This window comes from Leuresthes tenuis, unplaced genomic scaffold, assembly GCF_036924035.1.
Source record: "Leuresthes tenuis unplaced genomic scaffold, fLeuTen1.0.hap1 SCAF_22, whole genome shotgun sequence".
Classification (NCBI taxonomy): Eukaryota; Metazoa; Chordata; class Actinopteri; order Atheriniformes; family Atherinopsidae; genus Leuresthes; species Leuresthes tenuis.
The window spans coordinates 11,608,293-11,632,981 of NW_027325376.1; the positions used below are offsets into that span (position 1 = coordinate 11,608,293).

Below are 24,689 nucleotides of genomic sequence, written 5' to 3' on the forward strand. Positions count from 1 at the left end.
GGACACTGTGACTAATGGTGGGGATTCTGATGAAAGTTTCTAGCAAACATTTTGTTTTTACTTTAAATACCACAGTGCTAGGTACTAGTGGAACACCTTAACAGCCCGCTATATGAGAGGGTGAATCGCTTAGAATGTTTTTTTCTGCATTACATAAGTTGTTTCGAATGATTAATTGAATCAACTTTAGGTTTTTTTTTAATTCCCATTCCCACACATTTCCCCGGCTGAATGGTGGTATTTTATGAATGACAAAACCTCTGGTTCAGGAGTCACCTGCATGGCAGACCAGTTGATGTTTGGACATGATGGATTCTTTTCATGTTTATTCCACCTTGGAACTTATTTCAGTAGATGTGGTTAATATGGCTTTTTACGAATTAAATCACAGCTTTTAGCTATCGTAGCAGCACTAAATAGTCCATAGTCCTTAGTTCAAATCGCCCAGTGATCACATTAACATATCTATTCCATGTCCATGTGTCAAATCAGTACAAGGGTGAGGCAAGACAGCTGTATCAGCCTAATGCATCCCACTGAGACAAACTTTTTACAGTGTGCTTCAAAACGTGGAGAAAGCGTTGATGAATTTCTTTCTGTGGAATTTCCCTCTGACATCATCATTTCTCCTACATAATGACACCGACAGCACACACTCTGTCCTCGCCTGTCGGCGTGTCTGTGTGAACATTAATGATGAATGGCTCATTGAAGCGGTTAGAGAAGATGACAAACAGGACATTGATCATCTGGTCTGAAACACAGGCTCATCAGACCAGCGGCTGTGTGACATAATTGCCTCAAAGTCACTTATATTAAAGCATGCGGTCATAGGGACATTTAAAGCGGACCGCCACTTGAAAAAGACAAAAGGAAAGAACGGCTCGATTATCAGGCTATCGAGGCAGATATGGAACCAGATATATTTCAGAGAAGACTGAATAATGGGACATCCTTATTAAAGAGTGATACATCCTTATTTGAAGGCTTATCTGGCATTTCATGGCAATTTTTTTCTGACTAAAGAACGCACAGCTCATTTGGATGTGAACTTAAAAAATCTTTATTCGGGATTCATGCGTTCACATTTCAGTATCGCCTCTCGTGGCTTGGAATTGGAGTGATGTTTTGCACTGCCAAACAGAATTCTGGGTCCATTGCATTGGAAATTTGAGAGTAGTTCAGCCTTTTCAAGCAGCAGCAGAGACAGCAGACAGCATCAGTCTGAATAATCGTGCGTCTCATCTCAGTACCGGTGGTCTCTACAATCCCAAACGTCAGGCCTGATACCTCGTGAGATCAATGCAAGGCCCTGCTATCTAACCCCTCTGACCGCTAAACATTGCCTTTTCTGCCTCTTAAATGTGAGGACACCAATGTTTTGTGACCATTTCACAAAATGCTGCCACACTGTTTTCTGTTTTCTTCCTTTTTTTGAGTCCAGTCACACGAAAGAGAGTGAAAACGGACACAATGCAAACATGAGACATTTGTACGTGTGTGTCGTGTACTGATGTCCTCACCAGAGGCACAGCCTCCCTCTGTGGAGCCTTTGTGGGCTCTTAAGCTATTTGTTTTAAGTACGAACCACCATAGCGTACAAGTCTGTGCACGCAATGTTGTGCCGCAGCGAGCTAAATTCGAGTTTGACCTCCACTGAATTACACACCCTCTTTGTTCAGCCCATTACACCAAAGGCTTTGTTTCAAAATCCCTTAAAAACTTAAATAGTTTACTTCATTAAAGCCTTTTAGTCCTCAGCGTCTGAAGAAAGAAATGAAATAAAAAACATTTAGGAGGTTAAAATGTTCCTCTTTTTTCCTATTTTCAGATTATTGACTTTGACACTATGTTTAGTACTAGATTTGTTAAAAATTGAATTTGAGTCTGACATTGTACAGCCTGTTTTGGAAATGTTGATGCATTGTGTGTAGTATGTTGCTCCAGGCCTGAACGGTAAAAAGCCTGCATATCACATCACGCCAAATGAGTTGATAAGACTTCTGCAGAGAGAGGGATCTGTGTCCATGTGGGTTTGCTTTTACCAAGAAACTGAGATTTATGAGCATTTTAGAGGCTCCAAATGAGGTTTCTATCATTCAATTTTGGTTCAGTCTGGTTAGGAGTCTGCGGCTCTAGTAGGCCAGCCGGTATTTTCTAAGCTCCAACATTACACCTCGAGGAAATCCCATCTCTGTTCTCATAACGTTTAGCTCTTAATATTCAAACTGACTGAATTCCAAGATGGACAAACTGAGAGACTCAGTTTAGATGGTCTCTGGAGCCTTTTTATTGTTTGCCTTCTACAGGACTGCACTGTGTCCATCTGCATTAAAAACAACTGTCTGCTGGGGCTGAGAATGAGACAAAATGATACTTCACTTTGCCTTCAATTTTCTGAAAAAAAAAACCCCAGCTTTCTTGATGTTTCTGAATTCTCATGAAACTCTCCACCAGCAGAACAGGGATGTGCAGAACAGGTCTAACATCGTCCGTGGGTTTAATAGCTGTGAACCTCTGAGGAACTTTCTTTGTTATTTTCACTTGTATCTCTGCTTCCGCTTTAGCAAATCCCTCCACAAAGCATCTGTTGTTCTGTGAACCGTGCAAAGAACAGAATAAACTGAAAATGTTTCCTTTGGCAGGCAAAGTATGTTTCTGCAAACCACAACTGACATGAAAACATCTGTCTTACCACACCCTTTCTTTGAAGTCTTCTGTCATGAGCGTGATACTGTAAATCCATAATAATTGTTTGATTGTGATCAAATTTGCCTTGCAGTTAAAAATAAAACTGGTCAGTGTTCACATGCAGATGAACTGACAAACAACTACAGTGCTGTGACAGGCTGGATAAAGAAACTAGTGTGTTTTAGTGTGTGCATGACGCAGAGCAACAAGCCAGTTACACCGAGACACTGTGTTCCATATACCGGTGTAAACAGAGACGCTGGCTTCCATCTGTGTGATCACCTGCTGTTCTGTTAACGCAGACGTGTGAACAGCCTGACCTTGACACTTAGTGGATGTGAAGGCAACATATAATTCAATTAATGATGCAGAAGAACCCCCGAAAAAAACCCACTTCCTTTCTTGATTCTATCTGATTTTGATCCAGAATTATCGGAGTGTGTGCTGCAAATGCTTTGCAGTAGTTGCAGTTGTGTGAGCGTGCATATATCAGGAGGTCTGGGTGGAGTTTCCTCTGAGCACCTCTGTGCTACCACACATTTAACCCAACAAGCTGACTGTGATGGAAAATTAGTCAAGAGACAGGGGGAGAGAGAGAGAGAGAGGGAGGGGAACGGAGAGAAAGAGACACAGCGGGAGAAAATTAACCTGCGTTGAAAGACAAGTAAACGCTTGGCAAAGAGTGTAAAGTGTTTTTTTTTACAAAGAAACGGTGGTGCTTACTTATGTCCAGCAGGTGTAGAGTTCACATAGGAGGTCTGAGCATTCTAAACAAATTGGAAATATATATTTTTACTTTTCTGGAATGTTTTAAAATGGATTAAAGTCAGATGTTTCCACCCGTTTGAGGAGGCAGGATGTCTATGAAAAGAGACAATTTCAAACTCAACCCTGATGCCTGTTATTCAGTTTTGGAGGGAAAACATTTGCTGGCAGGAGGAGGTGTGCCACAAAAACTAAAAAATAAAAAATCAGCAATCATATGATGATAAATGCACGTTCAGCAGGTTAACAGGCTTTGTTCATACGTTGAGAAGAGCTCATTGCATGGCAGCAACACAACCATACAGGTCTGAGCAGGACAACTGGTACATAGTACATGGCTCCCTGTCATGTCAAAACATGTCAAGCGCTTCTACAGCTGATCAAGCCGACTCAGGGGGTCTCCATGTCAATAATGTCAGGAGGAGGATTTGATTTGCACAGGTGCTGCAGCAACTGTCCAGCCAGTCATGATGCTCCCCATGAGGAGTGAAGAAAACACGACAGAGAGAGAGAGGGAGGTGTTTCAGGAGAATGTCATGTCTGATCATGTCAGAAAATCTTTATCCCTCTTTCTCTCTTTCATATTATATATTTAAATGTATATATCTGCTCACCTTACTTTTCTGCTTCTCTATGAAAAGAGGCAAAGTGCTGCTGAGTTGGTTGTCTTTTTCTGTAGGTTGCAGCATCATCTCAATGATAACTGGGTGACTGGGGCCTTATTCACTTTTCTGGGAGCATGCATGCTTTCCAAATGATTTTATACTTTTGCCCTGACTTATATAGCGGTTTGAAATGTAAACTTTGGGTGATGTCCTTAGCATCAGGCCCAGACATCATTCATTGCCAGTCTACAGCTCTGCACTTTGCACAAATGAGCTAGACTTGGTGAAGTCCAGCTTGGAAATTTAGGCCAAATGCATAAAAATTGTAAGTACACACATGGGTAGAAATGTGCATGTGCGTTCCTTTCACCTGATTTATAAAACCCTGCATAGGCACGGCTCTTTTTATGCTTTTCAATCACTGTGGAATGTCACGCACAAACGGGATTTTATTTCCATTTTGAGCCACGAATGGATACAAAGACTTTATCAGTCATTTTGATACACAAGATGAAGGCGTAGTGATGAACCAACATAACAACAACTGCTGAATTAAAAAGGTAACAAGCAATTAGCTCTGTAGAGTTAGAACAAAGCACTTTGCAAAGGTAAAAAGACGATGAACCAGCGACCAAAATGCGGATCAGCTCACACAAAACACCCGGGCTACAGAGGACCAACAGCTCCTGTTTCATCTGCAGTGGAGAACAAACAGCCTATTGAGCATACGTTCTTGCTCGAAGATGATGAGATCCTAATAAGTTTGCTTTAAATATTTGATTTCTTATCTAAGTCCTATCAGAGAGGTCTCCCACAGCCAGTAAGCACAGCACACGCCTGCAGTTAAGTTATAAAACCCATCATTTCTGTGCATGAAACATATTCAGAACAAAAAGCCACCATCATACTGAGAAGTGAAACTGTCAGTTTTATTATAAAAAAGTGTTACCGCGTGGTCTGAGGAATGCTTGGGGTGAGCATATTCTCACTGCACATTTTTCCGTTGTTAATACAAAAAGAAAGGCACACGCTTGGTTTTTGTGTGGATGCACTGTTTATTCATCTGGCCCCTGAATTCAAACCGAGCTCCAGAAACATCTCGTTATACTTTACAGTTTATATGTTAACACAACCACATTCCAAAGCCAGACATCTCTAAGAAGGCCAAAGTATTTCTGCTCTGCGCATCTAAAGTGATTGTGGAGGGCAGGCCAACTGAGAAGAGTTGTTGCCTCTCGGTACTGATTAAGTTTTACATCATTGTTGCAATGTAATACAAGAAATATGACTCGGTGCGAGCCCACAGGATGAAGACCTGGTTTACGCTTCAACATCTTGGCTGTGTGCCAGTGGATTATAATCCTCCTCTCAAGGGAAGAAAATGGTCACAGCCATTATTCCTGCTGCTCAAAGTGGATTTGTGGGATGTGTGCTGATCCAAATGCAACTGTGTGGGGTGTGGAAATGGCTTTAGTGTTCTGAAGGAAGTGAATTAGGAGGTGGGAAACACTTCCGAACAGAGAGAACATTACTTGTTCAAGGTGGCAGCTGCAAAGATAAAAAGGCACACAGGACACACTCCATTCAGCATAACAATTAATGTGGTTACATAACACAACACCCACGATCTTGACAGCATTCATGTATTCAGTATTGACCAGATGAAGAACATTTAGACTGAAACATTTTTTTCTCGTATTACAACGGTGATCAAAACAGGCCGTTTTAACGTAAACAGTTACTAATATTGGGCATTTTGCACCTTCTAAAGAATTTCAACTAAAAAACTTGATAAAATGACCTTTTAAGTCCATAAAAGTTTAATTTTGCTGAGTGGAGTTTATCTCAAACTACTTATTTGGGAAGAGGAATCACCACTGGTTAATCTACGTTAACACGTCATAAATCTCTGATACCACAAGAAACACGAAAGAGGATAAAAGCAAAAATCTAATTGGAGGCTTTGCTAAAAGTCAGTGACATATAAGGGAGGAGAGATAGAGAGAGAGACACAGACATAACATTGCAAAGAATCCTTTTTTTTCCTCCCAAAAACAGACAGAAAAAGGAAGGCAGCGGAGGAGGAGAAAGTAATTAGGTAGTTGGAGAGAGAAGCGAAGGAAGAAGGAAAAAGCCCTGCTATCTCTCTGCTGTGCTTTGATCCGGCAGAAAAGTGAAATTATGAGGGAAAATGACATTGGCAAGGACCACACACACACACACACACACACACACACACACACACACACACACACACACACACACACACATAAAACCTATACATCAGCATGCACAGAGTGGGAGTATGAGTATGCATATCATTTATACAGATATCTGCACACAGGATGCAGAACAATGTTCAGAAGCAACACTGAGCCAGCGTTTAATTGAATGAAAAGGTTTTCATCAGGAGGGCTGAGTATGTTTCACGTGTAAAGCCTCACAATAACTTGTGGTCATCTGAAGTTTTAAGAGTTTTTTTGGGGTAAAAACAGACACTGTGTGTGGGGATGTAGCTCAGTGGTAGAGCGCATGCTTTGCATGTATGAGGTCCTGGGTTCAATCCCCAGCATCTCCAGCTGTAACTGGAACAGGTTACTGAAATATGCTGTTTTAAGTGATGAGTAATATTCTGGCATTTGTGTTAAGGATTCATTCAAAAGGAGATTTGCCTTGCTTTGTACATCCTCCGTTCCACACACCAGTTCCTCCCACTGGTGGAGGAGACAAGCAGAGAGGAAATGAGTTAAAAACGACAAAATGAGACATCCTCGCTTCAGGGAAGACTTCTCAAACTGAGATTAGTTAAATATAGAGTGAGCTGTGAATATTTAAACATCAAATGGAACGATAATTAGCAGAGTAAGGAGCTACTACTTTATGTCTGTGTTGACACGATGTTTTCTGTTGTCATTCCTTGGATTAAGACGACTTCATGCTTCTGTTCAAACTGAACACAACATCAGTTTAATTTGATGCGACACTGAAAAAACAAAAAGAAAAACCTCTAAGGATGGTGTTTAAGTAGAATAAAGCCTGATATTTGCAACCTGGATTTACGTTCTAAATATACGTGGGTGAAATGAGTCTTTTTCCACAAAGTTAGGCTTAAAAACAGACAGCCGAGCTGACAAAAGCCGAGAAGTGAGAATATTTGTCAAAATATGACGAGGAGGAAACTGATTTTTTTCATTTGTTTGAAAAGGATTTGCAGGGAGCCTTGGATTTTCACAATGCTGCATAACCAGGGTTAAAAGCACACAAAAGATGAACAGTCTTATATACTTGGGGTTCATTTCCATATTTGTAGATCTTTACATTATCAATGAGATTGTCACGGGGAAAAATCTTTTAATATGTAAATCTAATGCCAAGAGATGAGTTTGTAAAGATTGAATCCATGTCAAGGGTGGAGATTTGTTTATCTATTTATTTTTAATGTAGTTTGCATGTGGTTTCACTGACCTAATTCACTCTGGATCTGTTGGTCCAACATTTAAAAACAAAGGTGTTCAGTGGAAGAGCTTTCCATAAGCTCCTGCTCTTAGTCACGTGCAACACCACGTCTGTTGCTACCACTCTCATCAATAAAATACCAAGTTATGACCTTTTCTGAGGAGAAATGGAGCCGCTTTCTGTTGCAACATGAAATGTGCAAAGTTTGTCTGCTCTCATGTGAAGACACCTCACACATGACAAAGATTCTCCATTCAAAGAAAGGACAAATGTTTTTTTTTATGAATCCTCACATTCTGACTACCTATCCATCTATAAATCTGCTGTTTGAAGGCATTTACTGTTTATGAAGCGTATTTCTGCCTCGGAGGAGTTTAGTTGTTGAATATTGCAAAGATGACCGTGTGTGTCTCATCACAAGCCGACATTACATAACAAAACTTTAAGACTGCTACTCTTTGCCGAAGCTGAGCGGCAGAAAAGGACAAATCCTCTCGCTGTGTTTCATGAGGTTATGTAAGTAAATAGACTGCTTTAATATAGCACTTTTCAAAGGGCTTCGACCTACAGGCCACATTCGCCCGTTCACACAGCACCTACTACACTATGGAGTACTCTTCTCTTTCCTACACAAACTCAGTGCTATGCTCAAGCACGCTCAAACATGTGCACTGGAGAAGCCAGGGATTAAACCTTCTGACTGATGGTTGACTGAAGTTTTTTCTTTTTACATGCATGCAGCAGAGCGGGTGTATTGTTAGTGGTCAGTGTTAATGTGAGCCTCTAAGAATGAACCCTGCATGACCAACATAAGCAGCAGCACAGAGGCTATCCCACTGCTGAAGCCAAAACAAAAGACGCATATTTTATCTTTGCTACCTCCTGATGAATCACGACACAACTCAAACAGATGGGGATTTAAAACAAAAAGAAAATAAAAACCAACTCATTTGCCTTTTCAAATACATATGGCCTAAAAAAAAAACATTCTCACCTTTTTTTGAGGATTTATCAGTCAAACTTTGTGGCATATGTAACAAATGACACAGCTGATGCCGTCCTCCATCACTTGTAGCTGACAGGTATCGTCATTTTTAGCTATTGCCGTTAGCAAGCTTCCCCTGACATGTACCGCATGCTGTTGTTCCTAAATAAAGTGAAGTGAAAGCACGTTTTCTGCTGAGTATAGTGAACAAAACTAAATCCTTGTAAACTGATTTTTACACAACGCCAAACATGAGATAGATAGTTAGGATGGGTGAGACCCCTTTGAAAAGGATTATTTGAATGGATTTTCATTCACGAGAGTAAACATTTCTTATTATTTACATTATCGTGCTGTAAACTTACAATAAACTGATCAAAACCCTAAAAAGATTTATCGAACATATAAAAGCCCATAGTTGATTCGTGCATTTATCTATTTTTGTAAGGCTGTGCAACATTTGCCAAATATATTGATGAATACCTCAATCAATTATTTCCTGAGTACAGAATGAAACTCTACAGTTGCACTCTAAACCATCCATCTTACTTTCGCTCACTAATTCAGTGAGATTTACTGAGTCACAGTCTGAACACGTGATATCTATCATGAAACTTTTTATCGGCAAAATAGTGCCTAAGACATGCATGCTTCACCATTTACAAGTATGGTTTATTTCATTTGAATAGAAAAACAATGCAATCTAATTTGCTGCCCATCAATCTAAAACACTGAAATGAATAGCTCTCGTCTCTGGCTATCCCAGAGTAATTTTTCATACAGTGTGGGACAGCTTGTTGACTGTTTCTCCAAACAGCTTCCCTGTTCAGCTAAGAACAGGCATCCCAAAACCACTGGTGCCATAATCATCCCCGTCTCTGTTTCCCTCTGCTCCTCCCATGGGTGTGAACCATTTCTGTTTCTTCTCCCTGCTGCTCCACCGTACAATTACAGAACAGGCCTATCAGATTCAGTGATACACTGCTGAAGGTTGCGCAAAAACAGGATTCTTCCCTGGACATTGGCCCTCAGACTCTCCACGTATCTCCTGGCCCCAATAACTCATTTCTACACCTAAAACCATTCTCTAACTTTAAGTTAATGTTAATGTAGTTTGAACTCTTTGAAAGCAGGGTACCTAAACCTTCTAAAAGGTTTTAAAAATGTCTTCCACGCCGTCTCTATTCTGCACAGAATCTGTGACTATATATCAGTTGGTTGGCTTTTGCACATCCCACGATAGTGCAAAAGAAAATATGGTTACCCCACCCACTTCCTGTGTTGTACTGCACTCGATGGAGCGGCTCGCTCTCTTTTTCGCTCACACAGACACACACACACACAACTGAAATAAATAATGTACTGTTTAAATGATCCCCCTGATGCATGACTATTCCCAGAATCAGTATTGTGTCCACCATATTTTAGTGAAGTTGCACTGGTGTGTGAAATACTCGTTACCTTTCACAACCAAATGTGGATAAATGACTAATGAGAAATAAACAAATAACAGGGAGGGAAGGCATATCGAAACATAAAACTCTCCCTGGACACTGGAATTCGTGAGCAGCTGCACATGTATCTTTGTCAGTTACACCACGATAGCATATGTCGGCACAGTGAAGACTGTACTTCGAATTGTGTGTTTGGTACATGGGCCCAAACTGGCTTTCAAACCTGTTGAAAACTTTTTAGCATCCGATGATTGTGAGTAAAAGTCATGTAAGTGAGACATTAAAAGCCTGTTTCAGTTTCCAGCCAAACGACCTCTAAACTCAGTGTTGCTCTTGGATGCAGGTCTGGCTCCATTCCCTTTTATTTGCTGGCTGATTCGCATAAAACTTCAGCCAAAAGGTTTGAGGTTTGAGCGCAAGTCATTTCACAGAGTATTCATCATACATTTAAGACGCTTATATTTGTATTAAAAGCCTGTGTGATCCCACGCATTAGAAGACAATCCCGTAGTTGTTATAACCTGATTGGTATGGCAGAACTTATCTACTGTGTAACGCTGTTGTGCGATTCTTCATGTTTCCAAGCCCCAGGTCCAGATGCATAAAACTCTGTTGTTTCATGACTAAAACTGTGGGCACACGCAAAGGCAAAAATGTGCACATATTGCCGGATTCATAAAGCCATGTGTTTTAAAGCACAGCGCTTTCATAAATCTCAGTAATCGTTACACTATACGCATGTGCATAAGCCTGATTTCCAAGAATGGATGATAAACAAGATCAAATGAGGAAATGAATGGTCAGATCACCACCAAAAACATGCTTTGGCTCATAAAAAGACAGCATTGGGGCAACGGTTAAAAGACTCTAAACACCTGATTTATCCTGTGCAGTTACAGCCTCCTCTGTTGAGATGATCGGGAAGCAGCTAATGTACCGACGGAGCTTTCTCAAACATCCTCTGGAAACCTAAAACAGTCCATGAGTCAGTCTTGTGCGGGAAAATCAAAATGACTATTATAGTTGTTATTATTATATGTATAACCTCATGAACGTCTTTCACAGCTATTAGACATGGCCATGACATGTGGTTGTTTATCTATTGGGCAAACGCGCCCATCATATCTGTAACATGAACACGGAACGGGTCAGAGTAACATTTCAAGTTTATTTGATTCTGGGGTGAAACAGCTGAAGGAGACTGTCATATTGACCTATGAATAATAATTTGTATTTCAGTGGGAAAAGTTTCATGACGATTTCTGAAGATTTCCCTATGGTTCCTTTTATAAAACATGCTCGCCCCGTGTTGCTTTTGCAACTTTGCAGGTGCTAAATACCTCTGTAGTCACTCCACGCCACCATCAACTCTAAGGGGAGCGACAGCGGGGTTTAATGGGGAGAACTGGGACTAAGCGATGACATTTTCCTTAAGACATTAGGGAAAACGCTGCAGAGAGGAGACGAGGAAAACAAGTGTTACGTAACTGAAAAAAAGTGCTAGGAAAGGAAATTCACAACATCATTAGAATAATGGTTGCAACATTACATAAACTTCTGAAAAATAAACTTCCAGTCGACTCTGCTAACATAGATAACTGTTTATCATTTCAGATGGTGATTAAATGTGTCTCTTCTCCCTCTCCCTGCTCTCCGTACTCTTTCTTCCTGTATATATATTTTCTGGCTTTCTTTCTCACTCTCTGCTTCGCTCCTTTCCTCATCCAAACTGCGCTCTGCACTTATTCCGACCACACCGCTCGAACCTCCGTGTAATTACAAAACTATCACATGTGATTATGAAAACGGGCTCTCGTGGAGGACTGACAAACGTTCGGACCGCAGCAAACTTCCAGAAACTGTGATATGTGCATTGACTGCTGAGTTCAGACATACTGAAAACAGCAAAGGCAGAGACAATGCAGTGTCCTAAATGGGAAGATGATCATGAAATAAAATGACGAAAGTATGTGGAAAGGGACTTCTTAATACTCCTTGTTGTTGCTTTAAATGAAATGACGTTTACTGCTTGTTGTGCCTTTACCCAGCAGTAACAGTATGTGCACACATTATGTGTCGAGCCTTGATTCTGAATCTATTTGGGACTGTATGCGCTCTAATCGCGGGTTCTTCGGTGTGTGCGTTTTTATCTTCACTACCTTCGGTCTGAGAGGCTTCAGGTGAGGGCGCGTCTTGTCCCCAGTCACCTGCGCCACAGATCTGTACAACCAGGAGGCGCCTCAGTGACACCAGGTCAGCATCTTTGAGCCCTGTCTCCAGCTGACGAACAAAGCCGCGCCCTGGCTGGCATGTCACCACGGTAACCTACAGAGAGAGCAAGAGAGGAGGAAAGGGTTTGAGTCACGAAAGAGACAAAAGCGTGATTAATTACACAAAAAAAAGACAGAAAGAAAACAACTGTATGTGGAGAGAGAAGCCTCAGAGTATCATTTTCACTGCTAAATAACTGTTGAGCACCACTCTTAGGCAACAAAGATAAATGAGGAGCACGACTGTGTGCACTTCATGACACATCAGCTTTTGGAATATGAGGCATGCAGCGATGGTCAAATAAGAACAATGACGAAGAAGACAAAAAGTCAGCAGTCATAATATGTGAGACTCCCTCTCTGAGCTAAGAGTTTTATATCCTTGCAGTTCAAACCAGAGTTCCTCAACCAATGTCTGCCTATTGTCCTTTGTTCGAACGGTCGTGTTCTTTCACCAACAAACACCATCATCATCCTCAGTTGTACTGTTATTATTAATCCACTTTGATGTTCCTCACCCCAACTCTTTCCTAAAAGCTTTTCTCTCTTCAAATGTTCCAGCTTGCTTTATAAAAGGCTGGACCCTGAGATGCACAGGATGCTTCACAAACAACAAAGCCTTTTTTTTGTTAGTGACTGTTTGGTTCGTGATGTACTGCAGCGACGTGACACGCAGTACATTACCCAGCTACTAAACGGAATGCGTGATGTCATACCCGGTCTTCCAGGGGCCATAAAGTACAGATTGTAATGACCCAACGCCACACTTAGGTACGCAAGCTATATTTTAATGTGGCACCAGCACCCAAGCCAGTTCAGTTAAATTCAAGAATAATATAAGATATAATAATATATTCCTCTGAAGGAAAAATATAATGCTGCAGTATAAACCCTTATTAAAAACATGCTATTGTTACAGATGGATAGATAGCTTGATGATAGCAGGCTCCTTCAATCCGCCATTATCAAGGAAAGAAATGGGTTAAACTCCCTCCTCCCTCTTCTCTGTTTTGTTCCTGCTCTGCATCATAGACATCTTCACGTTGACTCATCTGGATTTGGGGTCTTATTCCGGGCTTTACTTGGGCTTTGGAAAGCTCACTCAGCTGATCCCACATGCACACAATTTTGCCGTTGCCATGGATACACATACAGCTGCATGGGGCTGTGGTGGATTGCGCCTCGCAGCAAGGAGGTTCCTGGTTTGAATCCCGGTTGGGCTTTTCCTGTGTGAAATTTGCCTGTGTGGATACTTCTTGGGTACTCTGGCTTCCTCCTCCCACCCAAAAACATTCAGGTTATTCTAAACTGACCCCCGGAGTGAGTGTGAGAATATGCGGTTGTTTGTTTCTGTGATGGTCTTTCCCCCAATAGCACATGGAATAGGCTCCAGCCCCCTGTGACCCTGAATTGGATTAAGCGGGTATAGAACACGGATAGATGGTTATGCATCATAACAGAAGTAAAAAAGTGCCAAAGTTACCAGCATAAATCCTTCCAGCAGCACAGCCTCCAAACAGGCATGGAAAGATATAACATAATTATCATTATCATATGCAACCAAGTTCTCTCTGGGTACTCCGGCTTCCTCCCACCGTCCAAAAACATGCATGTTAGGTTAATTGGTGTCTCTAAAACTGTCCCTAGGAGTGAGTGTGAGCGGGTGTGTGGTTCTTTGTCTTGTGTGGCCCTGTGATGGACTGGCGACCTGTCCAGGGTGTACCCCGCCTCTCGCCCTTTGACCTCTGGGATAGGCTCCAGCCCGTCCGCGACCCGACTGATGGGTTTAGCGTGTATAGAAAATGGATGGATGGATATGCAACCAAATTACTTGATCTTCAGAGTTTATGCAAAGCTGGTAAAATGGTGGCTGTGTTTTGTCATTACATAATTCGATGTTAATATTACACATGATGGAAAATAGCTCTTTTAATCATGATGTGAGATTGAATTAAAGTTCAGAATAGAATGCATAAGCCTTAGCAAAATGATCAACACTGCCCAACACCTCCCATTCAGAAGGGGATGTAGCTCAGTGGTAGAGCGCATGCTTTGCATGTATGAGGCCCTGGGTTCAATCCCCAGCATCTCCAGGAATTTTGATACCATGATGCAGGAATACACTTCATAGTTGTAACTGGTTAGCTACACTAGCCTCTTCAAGAAGAGAAGAAGTTACACTTGCATTAAACTGCTGGAACCATGTTATGCTGATGTTATTGTTATTGATATGGAGGAGAACAGCAGAGATCAGAAGGGAGGAATTAAAAAAATTAGTGTTTTCTATTGGCTGTCTGGGCACACGTCAGGTATCACAAACTTAACCGGCATTATCTAACCACGGGAACTGCGTTATCTGCGTGTGTCTCAGGTTTTAAAGGGAAAGAAAGCAAGTACTGAATTTAAAAAAAAAGTGCACGTGTCATGTAATATCTGCCTTGCAAAATATCAACAAGGTTCCTCTGAAAAACATTTATTTGGTTTCTCTAGTATGTCGAACCAGGTTTGAGGATTTTAACTTCGACCTTCTCTCTGTAGCCTCAAGGGCCACAGCGAGTTCGACTAATGAGCCAACGAGTCCTTCGACTCTTAGAGAAGTTTGAGAATCATCATATGTGTGATTCTCAAACTTCTGTCCTGGGAAAGCATCTCCGGCCTTACTCTCTCATAGATTCCTGTGTTTCTCCAGCTGATGAAGACCTCGAAGCTGCAGTGTGCTATTCTTCATTTCACTTCCATTCACTTCATTTCATGAATCATGAGACTCATAAAGATTCAGTCCTCCACCACGTTGTGCATGACAGATCATGTGAACACCTTTAAATATTTAGATGTCTGTAAACAAAGATTACTGTCAGAACGTTTTTAATGATAACATCTTTAGAAAAGCGGGAAAATCCAGACAATGGAAAGACAGTGAATTAGTTTCCTGAGGCATTCATATGGCTAATGGCAGGAAAAAAGAAAACTCATGTCAGGTTGATGTGGAGCACACCATTAAATTACATTAATGATGATTATAAAAGGATTATTGATGTCCTCTGCTGTCTGCTTCCGACTGAGATGCCAAAAGTAGAATCTGCTGCTGAACCCTGTCTCACATCATCAGGAAGAACATACGCATGAATGCTTGAATCATCTAAATGGACAAAAACACGTATTGTATTACTGGACCAGCAACACATGCACAGGGCTGCAGTGTCACTGCCTTGTGTCGCTCTGTCTGCCAATGCGGTTATTCATATCTGCTGCTGTTGGGAACAGTGGGTCTCAGTGTGATCATCTGTTCTGAGCCGCCTAAAAACAGCTGACTGGATCTGAGAAATCCTTATCAATAGCCCACAGTCTGCAGTCCAGGAAACACGGTGTTCGAGTTTAACAAGAGGGGATGAGTGGAACATCTCTTAGCTGGCGTTCCAACATATGAATTCAACTAAATTGGATACTCTCATCAGTAGCTCTTTGTAGTCTCGTTCCTTGAAACTGTCCTCTGCTGAAATAGTAAATTTGAGGCGCTCGAGTTTTGAGCTCAGGAATACAGCAAAAATGGAAAATTAGCGATTCAGTGCAAAGTGCTTCATCCGAGAGATAGCTCTGGTCCTTTGACAAAGTCAACAATATCGTTTACTTTTAATGAAAGAAGATGCCGTTTCCCAGTGCCCAGAGCTGAAGACTGAAGATTTTGCAACTGTGCGTCTAACAAGTAAAAGAAAACTATCAAAACTTTTCTGATGTCCATTTCACAACTCTTTATATTCAGATGAGTGGGGCCCATTTGCCGCTTTTGAAATGCGCATAAGCTCGTTTTAAGTGGACTTTTGAAGAGTCCTCAGCTCCTAAAATGAACGGTTTAAAAAGGCTGCTTGATACATTGAGTTGGCTGTGAGGAGAGCTTATTTAACGGCTTTAAGTGGAGCCTCTTTTCTACATTAGCATAACATACAAAGCTTTAAAATCAGAGGGGCTCTGTTGTAGCTGAGCAGACGTTCCTTCAGAATAGCCAAAAGAACACAGGAGAAAGAAACAACCAAATATATGAAGGAAATTACTTGATCTTCAGAGTTTATGCGAAGCTGGTAAAATGGTGGCCGTGTTACATAATTTGATGTCAATATTATACATGATAGACAACAGGATTACATGCAAAACGCAGTGACCAGTACAAGGCACCGCCCAACACCTAATATTCAGAAGGGGATGTAGCTCAGTGGTAGAGCGCATGCTTTGCATGTATGAGGCCCTGGGTTCGATCCCCAGCATCTCCAGATATTTTCATACCATGATGCAGAAATACCACAGGTTTGGAGATCATTTATGTGAGTATTCACTTAAAGAAATTAAGGTTATGTGATTGCGGCACAAATGCTTTGGCTGTATAACATCAACAGTCAGGGTTCAGATGTGATAACAATGAACAGCTGTTGTTCTCAAAGATGGACTGTGGACTTTTCTTTCCCCTGGTGTCATAAAATGTTGTTTTGCTAACTGGCCCCACTGTTTATCTGATGAATTGAAGCTACCCGGTGGAAGACAAATGTTAAGCTTTTTTTCCAAAGTGCTGAGACTTTCCAAATGGCTCCAAGCAACAAACCAATATCAGCTGTTGTTTGAGTTTCCACTATAACCATCAGCATAATGGTTCTCAGTCAGTGTAAGTGTAGCTCTCTGCATTATTGTTGGTTGTTTTTCTAATTTGTTTTGCGCTCACCTCCACAGATGCATTGTTGCAGGCCTGGTTTCCAGCACTAGTGTGTCTGATGTATTGTTTAAACTGCTGCAAACTGTCCAGCACTGCCTGTCTGAGCAGATCTCCTGACCTAGTGGTTCCCCTGATACAACCTCCACCTGGAATGGACCTCAGCTCTTCGACGCAGGAATGTAGCCTGGCCAAGTTACCGCGAACTTGCTAAAAACAGAAACGTTTGAAGTGAGACAAAGGGATAGAATGGAAATAAAAAGTGAATGACAGAACGCATGAATATTGCTTTTGGACATTATTTATCTTACCACAAACGGCAGAAGACACTCCTGCTGCCTGCTGACAGCATACAGGCTGAGTAGTGGTATCCTACAGGGTCCATCCAGACTACAGGCCAGGGATAGGAAGTTCTCCAGAGCATCACAAAGCACCGTACAAGTCTCTGACCACCAGGGTGGCAATGCCTCCACAACCAGGACCCTGGCCGGTTGCCGCGGGAATGAGGACGACCAAAAAACCAAACTGCCAGAACTGCAGGACCCCACTGGCCTCTTTCTGTTGTCCATGGACACCTAAAAACAACAAGTACAGAAAGCTAAACGACACAGAGAATCCCTGATACACATAAAGACAAGAGCAACTTACTACAAAAAGCCCTTTTCATGGCAAACCCGGATGCTATAATCATAATCAAGCCTGGCATGCAACATAAAAGAAAGTACAGTATTACCTGTAGTCCCAATCATCAGGAAACCAACCTCAAGTTAAATTCCTTTAATTAATCCATGTGTCTTTTTTTTTGTTTTCACAGTTCCTCAAAGTTCATGACATGAAAGAAGATTAATCTACGTGTCAGTGATGCATCACAGTGCGTGTGGCAGAGGTTTGGTGAGGAAAATCCCCATGACGTAGTCAATCACTTCATCTGAAGCACTGTCATTAGGGAAATTATAGAGTATCCGTGTGAAACTACCTTTTTATGTCTGACTGACACCTCATTAGCAGTGCAAAGTCCCCTATTTAGTAATATATAGATTTTTTTTTCCTATTCTGACTCACAGCTGTTCAGTCAGTTGTTGTATTTCCATATCTGACTGAGCAAGTACAGTGAAACCCACGGTGATCATTGTTCAGTCATTACAAAGCCATTGTACAAGTCTTGGTAGCAAGTTTTGAAAGTTGCTTTGAGGATCAACTCAAAGGAATAAACCGAAAACATATAGGCAAGTCACTGAAATGTGAACTTGAGTGCGCAATAATATTAGTCAGTCCACAACAACAACAAAAGGTTTAATCAAAAAATAAACTGGTTATTTGATATGAGGTTTGGGGAAATCATCGTTCACTGTCTTGCCTTGACTTAGACATTTTCCAACTACATAAACTCTGACAAAGTGATTACCTTGTTCCAAAGGTATGGATGCCACACAATTTAGTTGACAGATGTTCTTGTGAATTTGAGCGATGAATAAAATAAAAGAGTCATAAAAAGAGAGCTAGATGTAACACCACATCCTGCAGAAAACACTCAAAAGCTTAGGCAGCAACTATCTGGACAGTAAACCATTGTCAGAACTTATCATTCTGAGTCAAAGGCTGAGAATATGTGATTCAGCTCTCCTGAGTCTCACCTCTCCAGCCAGATCAAACATCTTTCACCTCCACACCTTGCCCTTGCATCATCTCTTTGACTTTTCTCTGAACATAGAACGGTAAACGTAATCAGATTCAATCAAGCAGCGAATGCAGCCTCTGTTTGGCACACCTGTATTGGTTTGATGTCTGTTCAAATTCATTTTATTTGCTGGCATCAATATAGCTCACATACATCATATACAATCGAATTGTGCACCACATTACAGTAAAACATGTCTCTTTTTGTGCTGTGTGTTTGTTTTAAGTCATGAGAATGCCACAAATTTAAGATTTAAATGACAATATATCTAAAATCAAAATTCCAATTAGAGTAAGTTGCAACTAAATTATGTGAAAACAACCTGTAAGTTGTGCTAAAGTTTAATTCGAAACAGATCACACCAGATTATTCAAAGCTGTCATTAACAGTAAGTGTGCGAACCTAGTGCCAACTTTAGCTAACTCTTACCTTTGCTAGGTTAAATTCCTCCCCCTTAAATGGCTTCTGATGAAAAATATTAATGCTAAAAGCAGTGACACTAAACAAGTTATTTTTCAGAAAATGGGAAGAAATGGATTTCAGCAACAAAACAGCAACATTGAGCTGTTTATTTAAACCTAAAAGCTTCCTAGCTAGCACGCTAACGTTAGCTGCCGCTAACAGTAAGCTAACTTGTCTCAAGTGCTTGCAGCTTCTGGTGGCTCAGTAGTAGTAACCTAAACCAAAACAGACACCGTAAAACAAAATAGAAAATACTTCAACATTATTTCCATCCAACAATTACTGATTTATTATTTCTATAAAGCTGGTCTGGCCAAATCAAGACTTTTCTTTTTTAATCAAAATTTTTCTAAAACCAGCTGTGCCAATCTGTGATGTGTTTGACAATATTATTGCCCAACCATGTCTGAGCAACCAACATACAGCAAAGCTGCCAAGAAAATCATCTCTTATTAAATGGGACTGGGCCTCCAAGCTGTGAAATTCCCTCAAACCCCTTCTACCTACACTGTTCAAGCATTGTTAAGCATGTTAAAGTTAGAAAATATAGGCATGTAACATTTTTGGATTCTTGAAAATGAATTATTCTCTCAGTCTTTCTTGATGTGGGGAATTTTCATAAAATGCTAAATATAGGCATATTCCAATTTTAAAAGGCAGAGATAGGCAATGTTTCTTTTTAAGCCAAGAAAATGTGATATTTTACAATACTTAGCCTTCATCTTGAAAGTAGTAGTAAATTTAAATTTATTAGCTATTGTACATTCTGGAGTAAGCTTAAGCTGCCCTAGTTCACTGTTTTTGCATACAATAAATTGCAACAAATTGATAGAATTAAAACAAGGCAGATGTTAATAAAAAGAAGAAAATACTCCATGTCCAAATTCTTAAACCTCTGCATCTGTTCCTGGCTTCTTCCGTGTGTTTATTTTCTTTCATCATTTTTAAATGCATGGAGAAAAAGATCAATGAGAGCCCACGTGACAGACTGAAAGAAAGATATGGAACTTTGTTCTCTTGGTTGGCTGATTGGTTAAAGTACCATCTCGTAATCAGGGCTTGTGTTTATGTGGAAAGGCCTCAAGCTACTGTACTACAATCAAGAATTGAATGCAGCCAAGACTGGAGAATTGAATCACATTTTTTTTTTTGGTGAATGTGTGTTTTCTCTCTCTCTCTCTCTCTCTCTCTCTCTCTCTCTCTCTCTCTCTCTCTGTCTCTCTCTCTCACACACACAAACACGCGTGCGCACACACACACTGGGCAGGTTAAGATAAGATGAGATAAGACATTTATTCGTCCCACAAGGGGAAATCCATGTGGTGGTAGTACCAACAAATACCTAGACTACATGAATACTCAATCTATGCCACATGCTGCTTTGTGTGAGTGTATCAAACCGTCATGAAGAAATGTGTAATGTGCACATCTGTTTTGGGAGATAAGTCGGGTTGTATGTGTTTTTCTGTGACAGATAGAATAACTTCTGCCAACTTTCTGCACCTTGCAAAATCAATTTCTGTTAAATTTTCACCTGGTGGTGGTGCTGATTTGAAAGCTCACTGTGAACGTGAGTACGTCCTTCATGTTTGTGAGGATAGCTTCTGAAAGGCTCTGGTAATTCTCCCTCATGAGCCCTTCGCTTGATTTCTTCCATTTATTTTCCTCATTTGAAATCCTCATCTTGTCACAACACACCTGCTCCTCATGAGTATTTTTCTCACTCACCCTCCTTTTACGCCCCCCCCTCTGTTCCCTACCTGTCTATCTGTGCTTGAAGCTTTAATTTGATATTTTATATATTGTGCATGTGATTCCATGCAGAATGCATGGCTTTCAGCATGCAGATCTTCCCTGAGACAGACATGGAGCGTTCATTAGATGCTTTGATATGAATAAGGTTTAATCATTCGTACACACGGTACATATGAACACATACATATGAATGTGATGCTTAAATTAGTTGTGACAAACACACTTCTTGTTCAAAAGAACCTTTACCCAACAACTTTATTGCTTATTTTGTGCTCTAGTTGATCTTTTCTATTGTGACTCTTCGAATCTTAATTCTGATTCTTTTTTAGTGATTAAAGAGTACAATGATGTTAATTCCGTTGTGTTAAGTTTTCTGCCTTGAGACGTTTAGGTTATGTTCCAGGGAAAGAGGGCTATGAAATTGGAAAATCCCTGATGTATATCCTGCTGGTTTTGGTCAAAATAGATTAGCGAGAAGTCAACAACTTTTTTGATTAATTTTCAACAAAACTGTGTCAAATGTTTTTATTCCTCTTCCTGTCGTTATTTAAGAAATTGTTTCCAATTCAGTATTAGTTTCAGTAACAATAAACTTATGATAAATTACAATTGAAGTCTATTCCTATTCAGTCCTTGTGCAAAGAAGCTGCCCATAGCGCTCTATAAAAACAAGAAGGGCTCAAATTCTCTTATCTGTATCATGACAAGAAGGTAAATGATAGTTTTCAAAAATGCCAAACTATATTTTCCTTGTTCAGTTTTAAATATAATTTTGCATACAGACACAGAGAGAGAGAGAAAGAATTAACTAACAAACAAAAAAAGCCAACCCTTTCCCACGCTTATTCCTTTTGAACTATAACCATAAACTCGGAGTTATGTAGTGTAAAAACAAAAGGCTTGCCTCAGACTGTCTACATGTTATGGTTCATAAGCTTATTTAGAAGTAAACACGAATTATGTGCGTTACTTGTTTACATTATTAGTACAGCTCGTCTCTTATATATCTGTGTTATTACACAACAAGGAGTTCCACTGAACTACCAGAGACGTTTGCTTAACATTTTTGTTATGTTGAAACAAGATTTCAATCCTAAATGCAAAGACAGGAGAGGGAAGTAATCCCAGTTCTGAATTGCATCATAGAGCAGCAATACTGATCGCAGAGAACAAAGAAAATGACTGATCTAAAGCACCGAGGGCATTTATTCTCAGGAAACAGTGTAGATAACTTGATCCTTTTTTTTTTTTTTTAGATTATGCTGTAAAATGCAGCTTTATAAAGTTCTGAATTACATATCATCTCAGATATGAGCAGAAGCTCTGAAGACAATCTCAACAAACTTTTAAAGTCAGTCGATCAGTTTCTTCATTTCATTTGTCATTGGCTTTCATTTAGTAGAACAAATAAGGACAAATGATGCTGTTCTTTTATTCGCATGAGACCCATTTCAAACCCAATCCAATCCTGTTGTTACTTCGGATGTGTTTGGGTGATGATGTAATAATAAGTATTATGGGAACCGCAGTTCTAGGAACAGTGAGTGTGTGTGTGCATTTTCTGCTTAGAGATGCAAAGCATTAATTCTTTGAGTGTCTGCACTAATCTGGGTGGGAAGATGAGTTCACTGGAATGCTTTTTGTACATGTTTGTGGAGCACAAAGCTAAGCCTGTTTACCGCGGCTTTGCTCTGTGTTTTACTGCTACCACAGATTGTAGAGGAAAGCAGAATTGATGAGGTGGTCAGCTGACAAATTTCCTGCTCTTAACTTGATGGACATGCTTTACATAGCCTCTTGCTTTTTTTTTTGTTTTTCTAATTTAACAATCAGCAGTAGGAAGTGGTGTTCTGTCAGTGTAGATCTAAATCCGCTCCGAATGAGCCATTATTAACAAGACTTTATGTTATCACTAGACCTAGTCTCCTCATCATGGTCCACCACTGTCTTTTTGAGTGAAACTACTACTCCGTTCGCTACAGGTGTCAACACATTTCCTTGAACTTTACTGAAGAAATGGCTGTCAGCGAGCTCTAATGCCAGATTTTGTAGGTCAGGAACTGCTGCCCTAACCCTGATATACCTTAACCCTAAGATATGTCAGTGTTGCCTGCAAACATTTAAAGAAGGCTTTATAGCATTTGACAAAGCAAATGTGATAGTCTTTGTTTTCCCCATTGTATTTGTTCGTTCTTTCATCTGTACATTATATTTTTGTTGATGAAAGACATGCTGGAGTGGTTAATTGTCCAGTTCTACACCTGCTTATTCAGCATGTAACTGGAACCCTTCAAGTACTGACAAATGTAATTATCCATTACATGTCAATTACCAATCTAATTTGCTCTAAAATCTGGGGACTCTCCCCCCTTTAATGAGCTAATGGATGGACAACAGCCGGGAAGCTTTTTTTTTTCTTTAGCAATATGAAAAAATGCATGAAAAGGGTGATTCTACTATTTTCCAATATATGACAGCAACAAGAGGATTGTTACCTTCTATTCAATACCACGGCATCATCTGAAGGTTTGCCTCCAGTGTTATCTTAGATGAGCTGGGAATTCATTGCATCTCTGGCCTCATTTGAATGGCTTTTGTCACAGCTTTGGGGAAAAAAAATTGCAAAAGGAACAGATGGACGACCAAACAAAGGAGGCTCCTGATAGTCCTGTGACTGCAGCTTCATCAATAAGTCAGTGTTTATAATGTACAGCAGGAACACGGGTCTCCGGAGAAAACCTCGAACACAGATGATCCAACTTTGATTGAACATAAATATCTCCCAGGCTTATGGTGTGAGCTGCATGACGTAATTCTGGTCAGATCATCCTCCATCTTCCTCAGAGCGGCATTAATATGTGAATTATATCCTCAGGACTTGTGTCATCACTAAAAAGAGAATTGGATGGCTTTTAAGCTAACAGCTGGTGTAATTTCACAACCACCTTGGTTTGATAACAGCCCAGTGGTACATCTAACAACCTGACCCTGGAGTAGATTCACTTTTGGGTCAATAACAGGTGGAAAGAAACTGAAATTGAAGAAAACATTTTGCATTTTAAAGTTCCTATGTTCCACCAGCCTTGTATCGAACTTCTGCCCCAGCTCTTGCTCTAAGATAACTGCAATTGATGGATCTAATCTTTTCTACTTCTGTTTTAGACCACATACTGTGTCACATAGGTCAGCCCTTGGTCATCACAATGCGTCATATCCAGTAAAAACATCTGTTAAGAAATTGCTTTTAAAGAAATACGTTCAAAGGCTCGATTTCACCCCAGATTTTTTGTTTGCGGACAAATGGTCACAATCATGTCGTATTCATTAGTAGTGGATGTAGGCAACAATGGACACAGGTCTTCTTTGTGTTCCATATTGCCATATGTGGGATACCCCCCCGGACAGTATAGATAGTATGGCTCTGTACAGTAAGAGCAACAGCACTGCATGGTCTCATCAGATCAGCCGATGTGACTTGTTACTGTCCAACAATTCCCCCTGTTGTTGCTCTTAACTCTCTGTTCCACATTCAGACAAGGAACACGGTGCATCAGAGGCTAAAGATTGGGTCAGTGTAACTAGTTCATGGTTTAAAGCCAGAAGATTTTTTTCCATTTCCTTTTCAAGGGTCATACTGCAAGCTGCTGACCAGCTGCAGATAATAACATGAAATCAGTAAATTGATGGATATATTGTTCAGTTCCTGGCTTTTGGTTTATTAACAGATATCCTGGGGTCGGTTGAGGCAGCTAATAAAAATGGTATGCAGCTCATATTCAGTTATTTTCAATACATTTTCTTTTACATTTTTTCTGTCATTTGTATATATTAAGTAAAGGATGGACAAGGACATCAGTACATCATGGTAGTGA

The 24,689-nt window shown here is 40.4% G+C and overlaps 1 protein-coding gene and 3 non-coding genes across 4 annotated transcripts in view; 3 read left to right on the forward strand and 1 right to left on the reverse strand.

Moving 5' to 3' along the window:
- Window positions 1-18,577, reverse strand: part of m1ap (meiosis 1 associated protein) — a 30,361-nt gene extending 11,784 nt beyond the window's left edge. The window contains exons 1-4 of the mRNA XM_072376887.1: window positions 18,557-18,577; window positions 17,234-17,497; window positions 16,935-17,132; window positions 12,116-12,281 (exon numbers count right to left, since the gene is read on the reverse strand). Coding sequence (XP_072232988.1) covers window positions 12,116-12,281; window positions 16,935-17,132; window positions 17,234-17,497; window positions 18,557-18,577 — 649 coding nt within the window. The remainder of the gene's footprint in view (window positions 1-12,115; window positions 12,282-16,934; window positions 17,133-17,233; window positions 17,498-18,556) is intronic.
- trnaa-ugc (transfer RNA alanine (anticodon UGC)) lies at window positions 6,568-6,639 on the forward strand. Its single transcript has one exon. It is a non-coding gene; the product is annotated as a tRNA-Ala (tRNA).
- trnaa-ugc (transfer RNA alanine (anticodon UGC)) lies at window positions 14,248-14,319 on the forward strand. Its single transcript has one exon. It is a non-coding gene; the product is annotated as a tRNA-Ala (tRNA).
- Window positions 16,420-16,491, forward strand: trnaa-ugc (transfer RNA alanine (anticodon UGC)). Its single transcript has one exon. It is a non-coding gene; the product is annotated as a tRNA-Ala (tRNA).
- Window positions 18,578-24,689: the final 6,112 nt, after the last annotated feature.